The 18963-nt window shown below is 33.4% G+C and overlaps 3 protein-coding genes and 1 long non-coding RNA gene across 6 annotated transcripts; all 4 read right to left on the reverse strand.

Moving 5' to 3' along the window:
• Window positions 1-674: 674 nt before the first annotated feature.
• On the reverse strand, window positions 675-8459 carry LOC110614101 (SMR domain-containing protein At5g58720). Its single transcript, XM_021755613.2, has 11 exons — window positions 7364-8459; window positions 6736-6761; window positions 6263-6385; window positions 5357-5436; window positions 4335-4546; window positions 4062-4138; window positions 2578-2634; window positions 1944-2011; window positions 1727-1833; window positions 1553-1623; window positions 675-1138 (listed from the first exon to the last, which is right to left on the reverse strand). The coding sequence occupies exons 1-11, from the start codon at window positions 7956-7958 to the stop codon at window positions 1010-1012; spliced, it is 1545 nt and encodes a 514-aa protein (XP_021611305.1). The 5' UTR covers window positions 7959-8459; the 3' UTR covers window positions 675-1009.
• On the reverse strand, window positions 4728-5350 carry LOC122724397. Its single transcript, XR_006351758.1, has 2 exons — window positions 5147-5350; window positions 4728-5032 (listed from the first exon to the last, which is right to left on the reverse strand). It is a non-coding gene; the product is annotated as an uncharacterized LOC122724397 (long non-coding RNA).
• A 2563-nt stretch (window positions 8460-11022) lies between the features above and the next one.
• LOC110614283 (inositol 3-kinase) lies at window positions 11023-14215 on the reverse strand. 2 transcript variants are annotated; one of them, XM_043959249.1, is made up of 3 exons: window positions 12945-14142; window positions 11168-11414; window positions 11023-11057 (listed from the first exon to the last, which is right to left on the reverse strand). In XM_043959249.1, the coding sequence occupies exons 1-2, from the start codon at window positions 13806-13808 to the stop codon at window positions 11169-11171; spliced, it is 1110 nt and encodes a 369-aa protein (XP_043815184.1). In that variant the 5' UTR covers window positions 13809-14142; the 3' UTR covers window positions 11023-11057; window position 11168. The 2 variants fall into 2 exon arrangements, with proteins under 2 accessions (XP_043815184.1, XP_021611583.1); XM_021755891.2 differs by lacking the exons at window positions 11023-11057; window positions 11168-11414 and adding an exon at window positions 11421-12528 and having other exon boundaries at window positions 12945-14215.
• Window positions 14216-15351: 1136 nt separating this feature from the next.
• On the reverse strand, window positions 15352-18738 carry LOC110614431 (nudC domain-containing protein 2). Of its 2 annotated transcripts, none has more exons than XM_021756070.2 (5): window positions 18593-18738; window positions 18328-18476; window positions 18197-18245; window positions 17804-17946; window positions 15352-15641 (listed from the first exon to the last, which is right to left on the reverse strand). In XM_021756070.2, exons 1-5 carry the CDS (start codon window positions 18639-18641, stop codon window positions 15600-15602), a joined length of 432 nt encoding a protein of 143 aa, XP_021611762.1. In that variant the 5' UTR covers window positions 18642-18738; the 3' UTR covers window positions 15352-15599. The 2 variants fall into 2 exon arrangements, with proteins under 2 accessions (XP_021611762.1, XP_021611689.1); XM_021755997.2 differs by lacking the exon at window positions 15352-15641 and adding an exon at window positions 16072-16514.
• Between the last annotated feature and the right edge of the window lie 225 nt (window positions 18739-18963).

An 18963-nucleotide genomic window follows, 5' to 3' on the forward strand; every position in this document is an offset into this window, starting at 1 on the left:
GAGAATGTATACGGCCAAAAAATGTCTAGACCTCCAAGTTACAATGAAATTTCTTCTTTTTCTTTGGATTTCATAAAGATTAATATTAATATGTACAATATTCAGTAAAATAAATACATTGATACACTGATCTTCAATTCTTCATTAGCCTTCAGCTTTATCCGTTGTTAATTAATAAAAAAAATGAATCAGGTGTGTTAATTTAGCTAGAAGCTTAAAAAATATGACTGAACATTAAAGAATATACAATATAAGGGTAAATTTGAGGAAAAAACGCTCTGTTCCAACAAATATCTCCCACAATTTTGGGAGCTATCCACGTACCGCGTTGATTTGGAAGGCCAATCTCTAACAAAACGAATGCGTTCAAGACCCCTGCATGTCAACGAATTAAGTTGTGCTCCTTACTATTTTTTCAGGTATATTGAGCCGGCAACCAGAGTTGGTGAGCTAAAAATGAAGCAAGAAAATCACCCCCTTTCACTTTTGTTAAAATTACTTCCAACCGTTTGCTAATTTGACATTCTCATTGCTGTTGGAAGATCAAACTTCGGCTGTTCTGAAGTCGCAAAGGATCCTGGATGCCCGACAAAAAGCACCAAGCAATCCACTAGTAATTATCACTTCCACTAGCGTACAAGTTACAATCCAATCAGAGAATCAACACCAAGTAATTCATTCAAACTTCTTTTCCATTGATAAACAAAGTAAGATGGTAAGTCTACAACATGCAGATGTACATCTTGACCATATGTCATGTCAGTTCTAATAAATGAACAGGATACAGGTTGCTACATGGTCAACCACATCATTCTAGGGGCACTTATGTCTAGCTTAACCCTTCACCCAACTACAGATATGAAGGAGCTTTACATAAATATGAACATCTGAAACCCTGTCATCAGCAGTAGATGACCCACGCCACCCTACTGACTGTTTTTCCAAAAAAAAAAATCTAAATAAATATATATCAAGGAACATCTTGTGAGTTGGGATTGAAGTAGTTATCCTACAGTGGTTCAGTATCACTATCTGAATCCAGAAAGCTATATTCTTTCAATCCATCAAGCTTAATAAGCACTGTTCCTCGGTTCTCTTCGCTCCATCTAATCCCCTCCCTTTCCAGAAGTTTTATGATCTGAAAATAGTAAATAGCAAAATATAATAATCAAAATGGCTGACAAGTTAATTAATAGTTTTTGGTCGCTTAGCTTTTGTTGGAATAGCCACATTTCAATATTCCAAATTGTCCAGATACAAGATATGAAACCTGAACTTTGCAAGATATTAGGATGCACTATGAACATCCCTAACCACTTCTATTAGAAATTGAATCATTTGATTCACCGTCACTTCTCGGTGTTTTCTGTTTTGATGCCCAAATATGTACCAACGGATTTGACGCTTAAGCACACAATTAAAAAGAAACAAAAAGTAAAGCCTTAAACATTCTTATCAAAATTGTCCAGAATCAGACACACATGGGGAAGGGAGAGAGGGAGAGGGAGAGAAAGAGAGAAAGAAGATGGTAGTGCTAAGACAAGAACCGTACTGCTTGTTTGAGTTTTGACTTTCCCACACCATGACTTCCACATCCTGTGATTACTCTGAGATTTTGAATTGCTGAAGCATACACAAATAGTTAAATAGGACTACAAAAGTCAGAAAAGCTGACATGATAGACACTTGTGAAGCCAGGGGAATGTTTGGTGGAAAAGACACTCACAACGAACATATGTTCCAAAGAGAAGGTGAAGTTTCAATAGCTTCATTGCTTGTTTGACATGCTGCCCATGCAAATCAATCGTTATTATATTTTCTATGCCCTTGTTTCTGCAGAGAACTAACGATATTTTAGCCCATGCTTAGATAGTAAATGTAGATTGTAGAGTCAAATAAACAAAATTATCTGCATCCTTTGGGGCATTGTTCTGTGCACTGACCTAGCTTTAAAAATATCCTGGCTTGCTCTTTCGTCTGCTGCTTGAGCCAATTTAGTTTGTAATTTGCCCTGTCCAATTGCAAGACACCAAGACAATGTCTCATGAAAGTTCACCAGCTTAAAGCAAATATAAACATAACATAAATCTCATAAAACTATAAAGAGAAAAGAAGGAAAAAAAAAAGGGAAGGATGGGGGGGGCGGGGTTCGTTCGATATGGTCCAGAAGAACTACAAGGGTGAAGTAACTGGAATCACAACCAAAAGGCATTTAGATCTGTCATAAAAAAATGAAATAACACTAATGTGACATCCTCACAAAGCAATCTATAAAACATAAGTTTAACGGGTACAATTGGATACCTTAAAGGACATCACTGAAAGAGGTCAAAAGCACAAAACATTCTGGCTTCCCCTTCCAGCAGTTTTAAAATATATCCATGGCAGAATCTAAAGTGTAAAATAATACATCTTTAAGCATTACAATAATAGTGGGAAGCTATGCAGTCCAAGAATTACAATATTTGCAGGAAAAAGGTTAGATCAAGTAGATTAAATCAACAAGGCGATGAAGTAGACTTAAATGCCAAAACATATAATGACATAAACAAAAATGTAAGTTAGAAGCAGGCTTACCTGGTCTGAAAGATAGGCTGCATATTCCCGTTCTCCCTTCGAATATGCTACTGCAGCCTGCAGAAGAACTTGTCAGACATGTTATAACCAATAAATTGTAATCTTACACTATATTTGGCAAAACAGAAGGTAATGCAAGTTCCTTTTAACCCTCCTGTTTGGAATCAAGAACTTTACACCAATTCAATTTAACTGATTTCTTTGCTAGCAATTTTCTTGTTTAGAATGAAAGCATCCAATTCTGTTCAACTTAAAACAAAATCATTTTAAAAGAAATTAATTGGAAAGGTTCATTTGCAACAAAAGAAATATAGTAAGGCAATATGCATGGAAATACACAATTATGCCTATTGTTCATAGAAATTTTGAAAAAGAATAGACAATGGTAGATTATAAGGAAACATTATGAAACCTTCCATGGGCTGAGATTTTCAGTATTTACAGTAAAGTGAGAATTAGATAAAATAAAACCATGAAAAACTCCAGCTATATGCTAAACAAGCGAAGGTGGTTACAATTATGAAACTTTAAAAAAATCATCCTTGACTTTCGAAGAGCCTCCATCCAAACAAGCTATTAAAAACTTTGGATGTAGTATTTAACATAGTTGTGAAAGACTCAAGGTGCACCAAGGGGATTTGGAACCTAGGCACAAGGCGCAGGCCAGCACTCGAACATCGGGATGCACAAAAAACAAATCTATTAAAATTCAACATAAAGCTAAATGCAATGAAATCAAGTACCAAACATCAAATGCAACATAATCTTTACTTATTTGCTATTTTCACAATCACAATTCACAAATCACATTATCACAGTCCACATTCACAATAAACTCTAAATTATTGTTTGCTAACTATATTCACCAATCACAATTTACTTTGATTAATTAACATGTTAATAATACAAACAGATAATTAACATAAAGTTAAAAAAAATCAACAGTAACAGCATAGCAGCAGGCTGGTTGGCAATGTCAGAGCAGCATGCTAGCAACATGACAGCCATAGGGAGAGAAAGAGTAAAGAGAAAGAGAATGAAGAAAAAGAGAAAAAATAAAGAAAAGGAGGAGAACGATAAACTTAAAAAAAAAAGGAACTAAATGTTGAGAATGAACTGAAGAGATGAAATATAGGTATGTTGAAGTCTTAAAGACTGGTTTTTCTTCCTCTTCATCCTCTTTTTTCTCTTCCTTTTTCTTCCTCTTCTTCTTCTTTTTTTTTTTTCCCCTCTTTTTCCTTCTCTCTCCTGCGGCTGCTGCTGAAGTTATTGTCCTAAAATTTAAAGTCTAGGGCAAACTCTGAAGCCCTTTTATACAGGGCGCCTGGAAGAGCACAGGCGTCCCTTGCCCATGCACTGCGCCTGGTGCGCCTCAGGCACAGCGCCCGCCTGGCACCATCCCTGGCGCCTGCACGCCTCTTTCATAACACTGGTATTTAACACCATCAAAGGCATCAAAGTAACAAAACAATAGCAAAACTTACTTTTTGGTAGTAAGATCTCATTGAATCCCAATGCTGCTTAGCAGATTGTCGAAACAGGTGATACTCAGCCCCCTTAGCTGCAATTCCAAGAAAGTCAGCAGTAGAAGGATATATTATAGTAGAACTATAATGTCCACGCATTGCAAGACAAGCAGAGTTCAGAATCTATTGCAAAAAGCATTCATCATATAACATCAAATTTCAATGTGGTAACAGGATCATATTGAAATAACGGATTCCAGAAGTGTAACAAAAAGAACTAATGATGAGTACCACAAGTGTCATGTTGAGAAACTGCATCACTAGATGGACAGACATCAACTCCAGAACCCAACAACTGCATTTTCTTTACTACATTCCTCCAATTCATGGAGCCTGGTTCATGTTCAGAGCTTCTGGAGATGTGAAACAAAGATTCCAACACCTTTTGAGGGAGATCTGACTCATTACCTCTAGGGGTGGTTAATGGAGCTTCAGAATAATTCCTGCAACAGTGAAAAAAGCAAAGTTTCTTCGTTCTGAGGTGGGTCCACTCTTGATGTTGGATGTTATGAAAATTCGACAAAAATTACATCGAAGTGAAACAATTCATAGACAGACAGACAAACTAACAGCTGATCACCCACTTTTCAGCAGGCCTAACTTAAATGATATTCCTTGTTCACCAAAAAAAAAAAAAGAAGGTAAATAACCCACAAATATAATTTGCAGAAGTATGCTTTAATCCCAACAAGGATGAGTTGAATAACATGCCCCTAAGAAACCCACAATCTAATTTGAAGAAGTATGTAACCCACAAACTAAGTTGACAACATGCCAACTTCCTGCAGACTCAACATTGCATTAAGCCCAAAAGTCTGTAGATTTTTCAGCAAAATTAACAGTGCATCTGACTGCGACAAAATCAGTAGGGATGTCAAAATTGCAGTCCAGTTTACATGCCCTTGGTGTAGTTGTGTCATTGAAATATTCTGAAGTAAAAAGAGGCATGCCGAAGATATCTATTAGTTACTTAATGAAGGTAACTCTGGCTTAAATATAAGCAGCAACAAGAGTAGGAGGAACAAAATCATGTTTGATAATACCTTAGCAAGTTTTTTAATCTTCTCCAAAAGAAATGTTTCCCCAATGCTTCAAACATCTATTCTTGAAACTAGGCCAAGGATTCATACCCATAGATACACAAAAAGATGGAAGCATTGCATGCAGGCAAACCAACATACATTGGGCATAAAAAACAACCCATTGAGCAATAATGATTAATGGCAACAACAACAACAATCAGTGTAAGATACCTGCAATCATAGCTCCATATGCTTTCATTACCCTCATTTTCAGTTGAACGAGAAGTGCAATCAGATGCTTTATCTGTAACCTGATCAAAATATTTCAATAATTTCCATGTAAAAACAAAGCACCGAATACATTTCCAAACATTTACTTGATAAGAAAGAAATAATGTCAATATATTTGGAGCTGACATTAAATATATTAAAGAGAAAAAATGGAAAAATAAACAATCAAACAAATAAAACTACTACAGCATCCGCAGTTGAATACCACACAACCAACTCATTTACTGGAAAGAAATCCTTGACACAATCTGAAAAAACTCAATCAGATCAATTTCACTATTTGAAAAAAGCAACAGGCAAGTCACATAAAGACGAAATAGTGAAGAGAACAGAGAACAGGTAGCAGGTATGTTGCCATTATTACAAGAAAAAAAAATATAATCAGTACACAAACATCAATAAGATCCAGGAATGAACGATGATTTCACCTCACAACTTGAAAAACCACTACTTCAAAGAGGATTACATGTATATTCTGAAACACAGAAATAAAGATTATCTCCTTACTTTATAATAGTACTCTGGTAGTGAACTTAAACATGAACACTCTTACCACAACAATGCTCATGAAAAGATGAGCTTTTTTTTAAATCATACATGCCACCCACCATGAATTCGAAAATAAATTTCGATCATGCATGATTTTCATTTTTTTTTTTTGTTTTTCAGCATGATTTGAAAAAAAACTCTGAAAAGATATCTCACAGCCCAAGTGTCTTTTGTCACAACAGCAAGACAAAAAAAACTAGATAGACTAATAAATTTTAAACATGGAAATCAACAAAAACTTTCTATAAAAATAAAACAAATCAGAGAGGTTCAAGTAATGCATAAGACATTACTTACATTATCATTACGCTCAGCAGCACATGCATTATCTTCTTTATAGTTCATGGGATTATTGAAATATCTACTATTCCTTGACTGCTCGTAGGAGGAAGCAGATAAATCAAGCAACACATCTAAAGCCTGGAAATAAAAAAGTAATTTAATACATATTATGACTTTAGAAAAAGATGCACAAAACCATACTATCGAATTGCAGCAGCTAGAGCTATCCCTCCAACTACTTGCGCTTAAAAAACAATTCACTTGATTATAATATTCTTTCTCTTCGTAAACTACTCCCACGCAGATTGTAAAGCCTCAGTACATTGCTCTGTCATGAACAGATGTTAAAGAAATAAAGAATAGACACATATGCCAATCACTGCAGGCAATGGAAGTAGTAATGAGAACACATGAAAAATAAAATTAAAAAAAAAAACTCAAAATCTAAAAGATTTTGGACACGGTCCAACTCACAATTTTCTCAGTACCTTTTCAACGTCATACCCACACTGACCTGCAAAGAAAAATTTTATGATCAAACATCATATAATTGCAACACATCCACTTCAACTATAAGCATTGATTAAAATGTTAGCCATGCAATATTACCAATAAAATGTCATATGCTATCATTTTTAAGGTGGACTTGGTGTAAACGAACAAATAATAAACCGCAAGTAAACAACTCCATTGAATTAGACAAGAATCAAACTTCAAGTTTATTTGACCTTGTAAATTTCAACAACCAGATCACCGTGTTAACCAGTTACAAGTTCGCTTTGTTTGACTTCTCCCTTCTACAACATTCAAAATGTATCAACTACATCTAGTCCCAGCATAGGGAAAGTAATTAACAATAGTAAATAAGATAAACCTTTCACGTCAACTCATGCTGAATCAGTGAAAATTCAATTCAACCCCGTCCCCTTCTTCTCTCCTGCTCCCTCCAAAAATTTGACCTCCATCAATATATGCATGTACATATATATGCCAGCAATTATTTATACTTTTCACAATTCAGAACCTCGACCGATAAAATCATCTTTCCAATAGATTTAAGTAAAACATTAAGGCTGAAAAGGGCGAAAACCAAAAAATAGATAAATGAATACTCACAGAGGACATCTCTAACAACAGCCATGCTTAGCTCGCAATCGTCACTAAGCATAGAACACAAGAACTGCTCAGCCTCTTCCTTCACCACTACACCATTAACAAACTCCTTTGTTTTCGTTGAATCTCTCCTAGGGCTTGCGTTGATATACTCCTTTCCCAGAACCGTTGAAACCGTCCCCGTAACGGCGACGACTCTCTTCTGCTTATGATTTCCTCGAAAGCCCTTCCTGTTCACCACACTCATATTCACCTCCATATAGCCATCCGACGAGCCCAAACTAGAACCCGCAGTACTCGAGTTTAAACCCGAACCCAAGTCCAAACTCGAAACCGAACTCGTAGATGGATCCTCTAAATTATCTGTCAAATTAGCTAAGATCCCGGCCGCTTTGTTTACATCACCGTCGCCTTCTCTGCAAGCGGAGGAGGCTTCTTCGAACGAGATGGAATCAAACGCCTCCATCAACGACAAAACCATATTAGTGTGCTGCTGCTGTGGATTTTGCTCTCCGTCATGAGGTGCGTGGTTGCTGGACGGATTGGAGGCGCGTGAGGGACGGTGCTTCTTCTTTTTCCTCTTTGTTTGCTGCTTCATGGATCGTATAGATTGAAGGGCTTTTGCAAAAATCGAGGAGAATTGATAGGCAGATAGATTTTGCGGAACCCTAAATTATTGGGGGCGGCAGAAATAGAAGAGACTATGAAAAGTAAGATTGGACGCTAAAAAATCAAAAAAATAACAGACCAATGCATGCAGAGACAGGGATAAGGCAACGGATAGAGAAATTCAAGCTCCAATTCCATCCATGGCATATAAAAATAATCGACAGAAGGTAGACGTGTTTTTTTTTTTCACCCAAAAAAAATTGACAGCAGCGAATCTCGGCCGGTACGCGTTTGATCGTGATTCCGTCTTGTAAAGAGAATCCGATTCATTTTAAGTCAATTCATAAAAGATTTGACCTCACGCTCTTTTCCTAGACATAGTCACACCACGCGCCATCCTCCTCCATTTATTCCCAATTCCGAAAGATGTCCAAATTGGTTCCTTTCCCCAAGACATACCATTGAGTTCTTTTTTTTTTTTTTTTTGGTTGTTGTGGATCTGAGCTTCAGCTGTGCAAATTTTTTGTGGCGGCGGTGCTAGTGGATTGAATAAGAAACAAAAGCTTTTTCCAACCCTCACTTGGGGTGCTACCCCTGAATTTGGTGCTTCCTTTGATTTTGGGTTTGGTTTGTAGTTTGTGGGTCTGTCATTTGTAACGTAGTCTGTTGAGATATTTAAATGCAAATTAATTATAAGATATATAATAAATATGTGAAATTAACTGTATATGTCAAATTTAATGGTTGTTAAGCTTTTTTTTCTAAGTTTTATTTATTTAAAAAGTTATATGAAAAAATATATTCAAATAAAATAACTTGTTTGTATTATTTAATTGTGATGTTATAATATAAATAATTTTTAAGATTACTATTTTTTTTCAAGTTTTAAAAAGTAATTTAATTTGTTTAGCAATTAATTTTTTATTGATAATTTTGTTGAATGCTTAAAGTGAAAAAAATAAAAATTTTAATAATTTTTTAAAGTTTTTAGAATTTTTTTTTAAATCGAAATTGGGAATTAATGGAGTAGAATTTAAAATTTTTCAAATTTAATTACATTATAGTTTATAAATTTTAAAAATATGTTACTTTATTTATTTATAATATTTTGTGAGTTTATAAATTCAATTTATGAATTTTAAAAAATTAATTTAAAGTCATCAGTTTTTTTATTTTAGTGCTTATAATTATTAAACTTATAGATTATGATTTTTAAATTCTAACTGATTTTAAAATCGATAAAAATAAAGGTTAGAGCTTTAAAATTTAACTATTAAAAATAAATTGAAATTTAATGAGTGTATTATTAAATAAATAATAATAAAATTAGTAATTATATTTTTATTATAATTAATGCTTTTATATGTTCTACAGATAACTAGAAAAAATTATGCTTAAAATTTTAAGATTTAAATATTTTAGAAAATAATATTAAATTTGAAATAAAATATTTACTTTAAATTATAATTTTATAATAACAAATGAAAATAAATATTATTATATTTATATAAAATAATTAATTTTTATGTATTTTATAATTAAAAAAAAATAAAAATTAAAGTAAATTAATAATTTAATTTAACTAATAAAATAAATTATTAATGATATTAATTATTTAAATTATAATTTCTTTTTCTATGTATGAATTAATTGATAAATATTTTATATTAATGTAATTTAATAAAGCACATTATATATTATATATTTTAAATGAAAGTTTATCATACTGAAAGAATTTACTCAACTGGTTAACGAATTTTATTGAGAGTGCGGTGGTCATGGGGTCAATTTCTATTGAAAAAAATAATTATTTTTTTTAATTTAAAGAGAACATTTGAATTTAAAATATCAAATTTAAACCATTTAATTTATTAATTTATTAAAATTTGACTGATTTATATCAAGTTGATCCGATTTTAATAAGTATCGAGTTTAATATATTAAAACAAACCAAATCATAATTTAATTTTCAATTAAATTAATTGGATAGCGATTTTAACGATCGTTTAATCAAATAAGTTATTTTAATTTTAAATGTTAATAAAATTTAAATAACTTTTTAAGCATTTAGTAATTAGACCCTAATTTGCATAAGGTTAAGCTGAATATCGACTAAGTTAACATAAAATATATTAGTTAGGAAAGTTTCAATATTTATAAACAATTACTTATTTAATCCGTCTTATAATTTTTTTTAATTATTTTAAATATTATTCACTTTTCTTTTTTATATTTTAATTATTATATAAATTAATTATTATAATCATATTAAATTTCATATTATTTTTAATATTATATCTCATTAATTTTTTTTTTGTCAATTGATAATTTTAACTATCTTTTAGTATTTAATTAAAACTATGTATTATTATAATGATTATATTGTTTCAATAAAATTTAATGTTTTTATTTTATATTAAAAATAGGTATAATCATACAATTTTACTATATAACTATTTAGTGTTTATATTTTTAAAATTACAATTATTCAATCTCCAAATAAAATAAAAATTTAATGAAATTTAAAATTTAAATTAAGAGTAATATAATAAAAACTTGTCATGACGTGCATATGCCTTTAGTCTTATCTTAAATATATAATTTTTTTTCTTTGGGAAAACTTTTTAACCACGACACATTAGTTATAAAATAATAATAAGTAAAATTATAAATTTATGGATCACCAGATGGTCTCGTTGCTTTGCATCACCGCCACCTGTAATCGTTGCTTGCTGCCGCTCACATATTTTCTCTTTTTGTGAATTATTATGCCATTTTGAGATTTCAGAAAAGATCAATGAAAACCACAATCATAAATTAGGATACGGTTTTTTTCTATTTATATATAATTTCAGTTAGCTATTCAATATTTAAAGTAGAGTTTTTTCAATTGTTTTTATAAAGTATAATTTTTTTTATTTTAAAAAATATATTTTAAAGTTAATTTAAAATTTTTAATTTTAAAAAACCTCTAATTACTTAAAAATTCTTCTAATTTCGTGCAAGCACCATTATTCTAATCGCATTAACAATTTTAAGTGTAATTCACTGCACCAAGTGATTATGAATTGAAATACACAGTGAATTTCTCATTACATCCTCTCTCTACGCTGTCCCTAGATTTTCAGTACCAAACCCCGCCCCTAAAAACATAAAATTAAAATAAATGAACAAGCCCAAGAGCAGCAGTTTTTCGCACCTAACTGTCCCATGGCTTTCCCTCAGCTGTTTGCATTGCTTCCTCATACACGGGGTTAATGCCCAATTTAGGTTGCTCAGAGCAGTCTGTGTATTCTTGAATGGGCTGTTGGGTTAACAATTTTGATGCACCAAGGGAAGAATGGAACTGCTCATGCCCTGCAGCCTTCAGGAACATTAGCTCATCGTGGTTCCTTTCATAATGCAAGCACTGCATCTTCCTCCTCTGTATTTCATCCTTCACTCTCTACAAGAAGAAATGGGGAAAGTGGGTATCTATCCATTATAACATTTCAGTAAGGCATTCAAACAATTCCTAAAATCCCCAATACACATTCGTCTTCCAGAATTTAGAAACAACCATGAAATCATTTCCAGAGAGCCCATGATAGTTGGCAGTTCAATAGCTTAATCGCAAAGCAACACAAATTTCAGAGGAGCAGATTCTTAGAAGCCAACCACCTAAGGAACTAGTTAATTCTCACTGTACAGAACATCATGGTCAATCTTTTTTGCGTATTGGGGAGAGGATTGTAATTGGTGAAATTCAAACATCATTGTCAAACATTAAAAAGCAATAAATAAAGTAAATTCATGATGTAGACCAAAACACACACACACACACAAATACACACACAAGTTACTTCTATAAATTTTTTTTTGTCAAATAAGTAACTTCTATAATTGATAACCATATAGAGTGGAGGATATGCTTCACAATGAGGCTCTTCTATCACAGCCAGAAATAAAGACTACATTGCAAATTTGCCTCATAGGAGCAATAATTTCTTACTGAATCATTCAAGGCAAAATATTACAATCATGAACTTCTACGGAAGTCCCTTTAATTGGTTCATGTATCTTGCTCATTCTGCAGTTCACAACCTCATACTAAGTTTTTGGTACCAATTTAGATTCCAATTATACACTAGTCTACAATAGGAGCCAAATCATCACTTTTATGTTAAACAAGAAAGTCCAAAACCTAAGCATCTAATTTTACCAGCACTCCTATATTTGTCATATTCATATATTGTTCAACCACCCCATATGCAAGTACCCTGAATAATAGAACATTGATAATCTTTGTTTGCATGTTGGATTGGATCCTAACCCTCATAAACAATCAAGACTTAATAGATGAGATTGATGGAATTAGAACTTCAACACAAAAACCAAAAATGGCAGCCTGGTGCATGAGGCTCCTATCTCTGCCATGTGTGGGAAGGGTTAACTTCCCTCACCTTTCTTCCAAACTCTAATTGGAATTATGACTCCAACACAATAACGTTTTCAAAACTGTGCATCCACATCCATCTTCACCATACAGAGTATAGAAATATATTTTTCCAGCCAACAATCTGCATAGAGAATTCATTGTTGATTACCCCAATCAGTCTTTCATTGTGTACAAGTTACCTAACCTAGCCTCATTTTCTTGGCCCTCCACACAAAATGGCAGCTTAGAACAAGAAGTTCTTCCCAAGTGACAAACCTAATACTTAAGAAACTAAATCTACCATAAAAGAGGATGCTCATGCATTGAACCATACAACATAAACCAAATTATCAAACCTAAAATAGCTAATATCATCTAGTCTGTCGTTCCCCTTCTAAAATTATATTTAGCTGTGGTCCAGCAATAAGAACTCACAAGTTTCGTTGAGAAAACGTTTAAAACAGTAAAATTCACAGCAAATATATCAACTAGTAATCAAAAGACATGACAACAACACTCTCGTAACAACAAAAACAACGAAACGTTTTTGAAACAAACCTGCAGCAGCCTCGAATCAAATTTTGGCAATCCAATTTGCTCAACAGTAAGCGAACCAAAGAAATTACCCAGCAAAGCGGCATCAGGTACAGTCAATCCCTGAACCAATCCCGTCACAAACCCACCTAAGAAGCTATCCCCTGCACCCGTGGGATCCTCTTGATTAGCCAAAAAGGGCGAAATGCTCATCTCCCCATCTTTCCAACACACCTTGCATCCATCTTCCCCATTCGTCACCACCACACAACACCACTTCTTCACCTCTTCCACATCCATAAAAACAGCCTCCTCAGATGAGACCTTTAAAACCCCAATTCGAGGCAATAGGGAACAAAACTCTGTTTCGCGTAACTCAACAAGCTTAACTGTCCCATCAACAGCATCAAACTCTCTTATTAAAGCTTGAATATCCACGAGAACCACATCACAGATCTCAATCATTCTCTCAAGTGTCTGGCGCAATATCTCCCCGCCAACCCCAACCGCCAATCCAAAATCGAACCTCGCGTCAGGAAGATCAGTCGGTCTAATTGCATCACATGCGCATACCCGTTTTAAGACTCGATCATGGTTTCCATTGTCGTGTACACCCGAATCAAAAAAGGCGTGAAACACGGTCGTCTTGGACGCGGGCACTAAAATTGGGCTATGATGAACTTGGTATCTAAAATCGTGGCCAACTTTGGCAACTAAACTACAAGGAATTGACATCCCATTAAGGACGCTGGCTATGAAGGAGGAGGCGCCCCCGAGAGATTCGCCAACGACGTTGTGATTTTGGATTAAAACATCGTGACAGTAGTTGCCGACAATTAAAACACGGGGAGTGGGAGGCTGGTGGGTTTTGTGGGAAGCGGTTACCATTGTGGGTTGCGGTGTGTTTAGGGGTCATGAGTGAAGAAGAAGATAAGAGAAAGGGAAGGTTTGATGATCAGGGAAAACACCATAGACGGGAAAAGAGGAGCACAGATTTTAAGGAAACGGGAAAATCTGTCGTTGCGGTATCCGATCGGAGAGAAATGGACAAAAGATTGAGTAAGCGTATGCGTCGAGAAAGACAGATGAGATGAGGCGCGCTGGAAAAGATACATTTGCGGGCTTACGTTTATAGAAAACGCAACACGGATTTGATGGTCCTCCTTTCTTCGAACTTACAACTTTTAAGCCGATAGAGACATTTGAATTCACCTTTTATTATTATTATTATTTGGTAAGTTTTTTTTTTTTTTTTCATTATTTTTAACGATGTGCTTAACGAAATTTTCACTACTGTTTTTTGCCATAAGGTGCTTTTTTCGTAGAGGTAAAATTTAATTATTAGGTATTATTTTTTAAAGATTTCCATTAACTTAACCTTAAAAAATTAAAGCTTTTTATTTAAAAAGTTACACATAATAGTTTCTTAAATTCAATAAATAAATTATTAAAATTATAAATTTTAAATGTTATATCCTATTCGATTACTATTTTTAACCAATATTTTGTTCAGTATTACTAGAAAAATTATTAGGTGTATTTGTAAGAAGCTTTTTTAATTAATTTATCAATTTTCCATTTTTTATAAAAATATCCTTTTTTAAAAAAATATTGTGAAGTGAATTCTGAAATTGCGTTAAATCATATTTTTTTTGGCAGCAGCTTACCTTTTTCCATAAAATTTTATGATGTTAATTCACAAATTTTAAATATGAAATTTTGAATGTCTATAACTTATTCAGTCCTATTTATGATTAATATTTTAAAATATTAATAAAGATATTATATGTTTTTTCACTTGAAAAAAACTTTATAGAAAACACCTCACCTGATATTTGTATAAATCTTATAAATATTTAATTTAATAATAATAGAAATAGTTTATATAAAACTGAATTTACATTATTATGACAAAGAATTCTAAAATGAATATTTAAAAAAAATGTAATGGATTTTAATGTAATAATATAAAACTTACTTTAAACTTGTGATATTTCGAATGGAAAGTCATTGCAAGTCTTGCGTCAGCAACATTAAGACCGACCTTTTTCTTCATGCTTTATTCCACAATGCTTTTGAGTTTTCACATTTGCTGTCAACTTGGAGAACTGAGGAAAATCAAAAGAAAATTCCTGTAAAGCATGCATTTTTATGTACCGCTGGTTTTTTTCTTTTAACATTTTAAATTCATAAAATAAGGATGGTTATAATAAGCGGAAGAATATGATTCTAGTTCTAGTTGCAGTAGTTATAATCATAAAATGGTTTAGAATCGGATACTTGCTTGTTTCGTTGGCAGCCAATGAAAGAGATCAACTCTTCCCACCGTTCTTTATCCTCAACTTTTCCGTTGCAGGTCAAAAGTTTCTGCGCACAATCAATTATCCATGGAAGCACTGTATTCAAATCACGCAACTACCTGGAAAACCCAGTAATAGTCAATTAGGAAACATATGCCTATTAATCCATCCCTAATTCAAAAGATTGATTTCCATTTTCTGCATCAAACAAACGAGTAAATGCTGAAAAACCTGTAGGCTACAGCTGTTGCTGACATAGTGCCAGAACCTGCAGGTCTTATCCTCAAATCTCCAGCCATTTACCTTTTGCTAGCCATACATTACACACACCTCTCTAGGTAGATTACTAGATTTGCCTAGTTCTTGTTTGACTTCCAAACTACTCAGCCCACCAGGGGTAATTAGCCTGGCTATACAGATCCTGGGGGGGGGAATTAGTAACTAACCACATACTTCGATTAAAAAAAGAAAAAAAAAAAAGAAAAAAAAAAAGAAAAAAAAAAGAAGACCACATTCAACGTTAAGGACTCCATATTTGTAGGGTCTGAATTATCCTGAAAATGTAACAAAGAGATCTTGACAAGTCCATGAACAAAAAAAATAATGCATTAAAAACCTAACTTGCCACCAACAAGCTTGATATGCGCTATCATCTTCACTTCTTGACAAATGATTATTAATGCTTCTTCATCCCTATTAATAAGCCTATCAATCCCATTGTGTAGCCCCTTCCCATTCCGTAAAACCTTCAATTCCTCAATCTTAATGGATTTTGTACGTAGATGTCTCTAAGAAGTGGAGTCAAAGTCTTCCTTTGGAACATGTTGATAAAATATTGCGGCTAATACATAATGGTTAAACTCTAGTAAGCTGGCTTGAGATTTTGATTTCTGACAGAATAAGTATAATTTACCATGCCCCAGAAAATAGGACAAGAAACTTAAGAAAGGACACATAGCTATAAAATAAAGAAATCTTGGAGAGAGGGGGTGGGGTGTGTGGGGGGGGAAGCTTTACACTCATAAACAAGTAACTCTAAGCAGGACAAACAACTGGCCAAACCTTACAGTGCTTATTACAGATATTGCCATAATTTTGGTCGAAATCGAACCATGAAGATGAAAGAAGCACAACAGAGGACAAGCATGATTGATTGTTTTAGTTATTGGAAAGGGGTCAGTCCCATTCATCTAGCACATCAACATTGTCAACCAATGCGGATTCCGCCCATAAATGTCCTAGGATCAGGACAGCTCCCTGTAAATTGTGCCTGGGAGAAGTCAAAACCTGGATTCTGCACAAAGTAATACTCTGTTACTAGCACATGTTGACAAACAGCAAAAGAATCCTCGTGGAAAAATATGAATGCTGTAAATCAGCTGATACGTATACAATGGTTTCCATTGTAAATTATGTAGCTCATATTAAGGCATTTGTAGCAACCAAAATGAATGATGCCATAGACAAGCATATAACAGTTGTAAAAAGTTCATTCACTATGAGAAAATAAAACCCCCATCATGTTTCCTAGAACCCAGTACTTTACTCAGGAAGTCACTTTATACACGACATTACAGTTCTACTGATGGCATGAGTAAGTTGAAGCTAAAAATAATCTTATGCCCAATAAACAAAGATCATTATAATAGATACTTGGACATGTCAAAGTCCAAGGCTGTAAGAAAACAATTAATATATTCTAGAATCTAGACAGCAAAATGATATCGTTTGTTCTCCAGTACCTACTCCACAATTCGAAAATTTGGACATATTATAGAATCCAAACACTCAATTTAAGCAAGGCTCCCCATTCTTATTTTTGGAAGTTTTCCAATCTGCTTCTTCAAGCTAAAGAAAAAGCCAGCTGCTTCAAATAAGCAGGTAGCAATTAACTTTTGTTAGAGGATAGATCATCTTCTGAGCACTTCACTAATTTACTTGCTTACCAGTATAATCCGTGCTAAAGCTATTAGTTATTTTAGCTTTCACACAAGTGGAGGACCCAAGCATTTACTAATAGCATTCATGACAATTGATATTCAGAACCATGTATATATCACACACTGTCAATTGTTCTTGGAAGCCATACATGGTTCATTGTAGTTTAATCCAGTAGCAGTAAGAAGCAACAGGAAAGATAGAACTCCCAGTTTCACGCTTTGAATAAATTCAAATCATTTTCTAATTCCAGAACACAGAACAATTCCTTGTGCCACTTAAAATTTATTCAACATAGTCATGTAGTATTTCATAAATACAAAAAGACAAAATCTGTCATACATTAATTCTGTGTGGTCTGCACTACACCATGGCAGTTGGCAACCTTACCAAAGTTGCACCAACTTCTTATCTTAAAACTGCTTTCAGTAAAAGGTTTTCACTCTCAAGAGACAACTTTGTTGGAAGAAAATTGGTCGTGAATGAAAAGGGTGACATTCACATAAAAAAGACTACAAAAAATAATGCTTGAGACAAGATCAACTATTATTATCATAAGCCAAGTAAATGCATTAATCATCCAGAACCAGAAAACATAAGTAATAATATCTAAGTATTGTACTAAGGGAAGTAATAGTTATTCACCTCTTCCTGAAATCTCTGAAGCATGAGCCGCTTCTGTTCGAGATCAGAGGAGTAAAGATCCAACTGTCCCTGACCCAATAAAGGAGAAGACCATGTCTGACCCTTATCCCTTTTTTGCAGTGTTATGTGCATTATACCATCCTCTGCAATGAAAAGGAAAAAAAAAAACCAATTTTTAACATGTGATCAAAGAATTTAATGTGATTTTCAAATCTTAATTTGAAACAAAATAGCAATACATATTGCTGGAAGAACATAATTCACTACCAACAGGCAATTACAAATACCAAAGGCAATACAATCGTATGCTTAAAAGGAATCCGATTTCATGGAAAAAAAATCTTAGAAATCAAAGAGGCTAAAAAATGAGGCACAGAGACATAAATAAAGTACCTAAAGTCCAAAAGGAAGAATCAGTCTTCACTAGGCAGGAGAGCTCACGCTGCAAAACGAGAGAAAAGCAAACATATCAATCAAGAAACCAAAAATTAGCATAAAATTAGAATGTAAGAAGTGGAACTTACATTGAGATACGGGGGATTGCCTTTGATGCCAACTTCAAGATGTTTGGTTTGAATCTTGCAATAAAATTGCTTTGAGTGAACATTTGGGGGTAAATTGATGTAGATATTGACCTCTTCTAGGGTTTGATCCCATTCAAATACAGTTTGACCTAATCACAAAAGAGAAACGAAAATCAAATTCAAACGCGAATTCTAAAATGGTACTAGAAATAAATTTTAAAAAAAAAAAAGGAAAAGAGAGAGAGAGAGAGAGAGAGATAAAGACCGTTATGGATGAAGCTGTGGCGTTTCTCTGGAGCCAATTTCTCAGCCATCTCAACCGCCAGGGTTTATTTCGCGCTGGTTTTGGTTACTTCTGAACTCCTATGATCGTTCTGCCCTTTTCGCAAATTCTAATATTTGTCATCCCCGCCCCGTTGCTTTGTACTGTAAATAGTCCTACGACCAAAAAACATGTTTTAAAATTTAAAAAAATTATTAATTAACCCTTTATTAATTTTAATGATTAAATATTTTATTATTTAATTTATATAATATTAGAAATTAATTAATTAATATTTTAAATTTTTTATACACCTCATAACTATAATTATAAAATAAATTAATTAGTAAATTTTTAAATTTTTAATATATTTT

The sequence above is a fragment of the Manihot esculenta genome, chromosome 1 (assembly GCF_001659605.2).
Source record: "Manihot esculenta cultivar AM560-2 chromosome 1, M.esculenta_v8, whole genome shotgun sequence".
Taxonomy (NCBI): domain Eukaryota; kingdom Viridiplantae; phylum Streptophyta; class Magnoliopsida; order Malpighiales; family Euphorbiaceae; genus Manihot; species Manihot esculenta.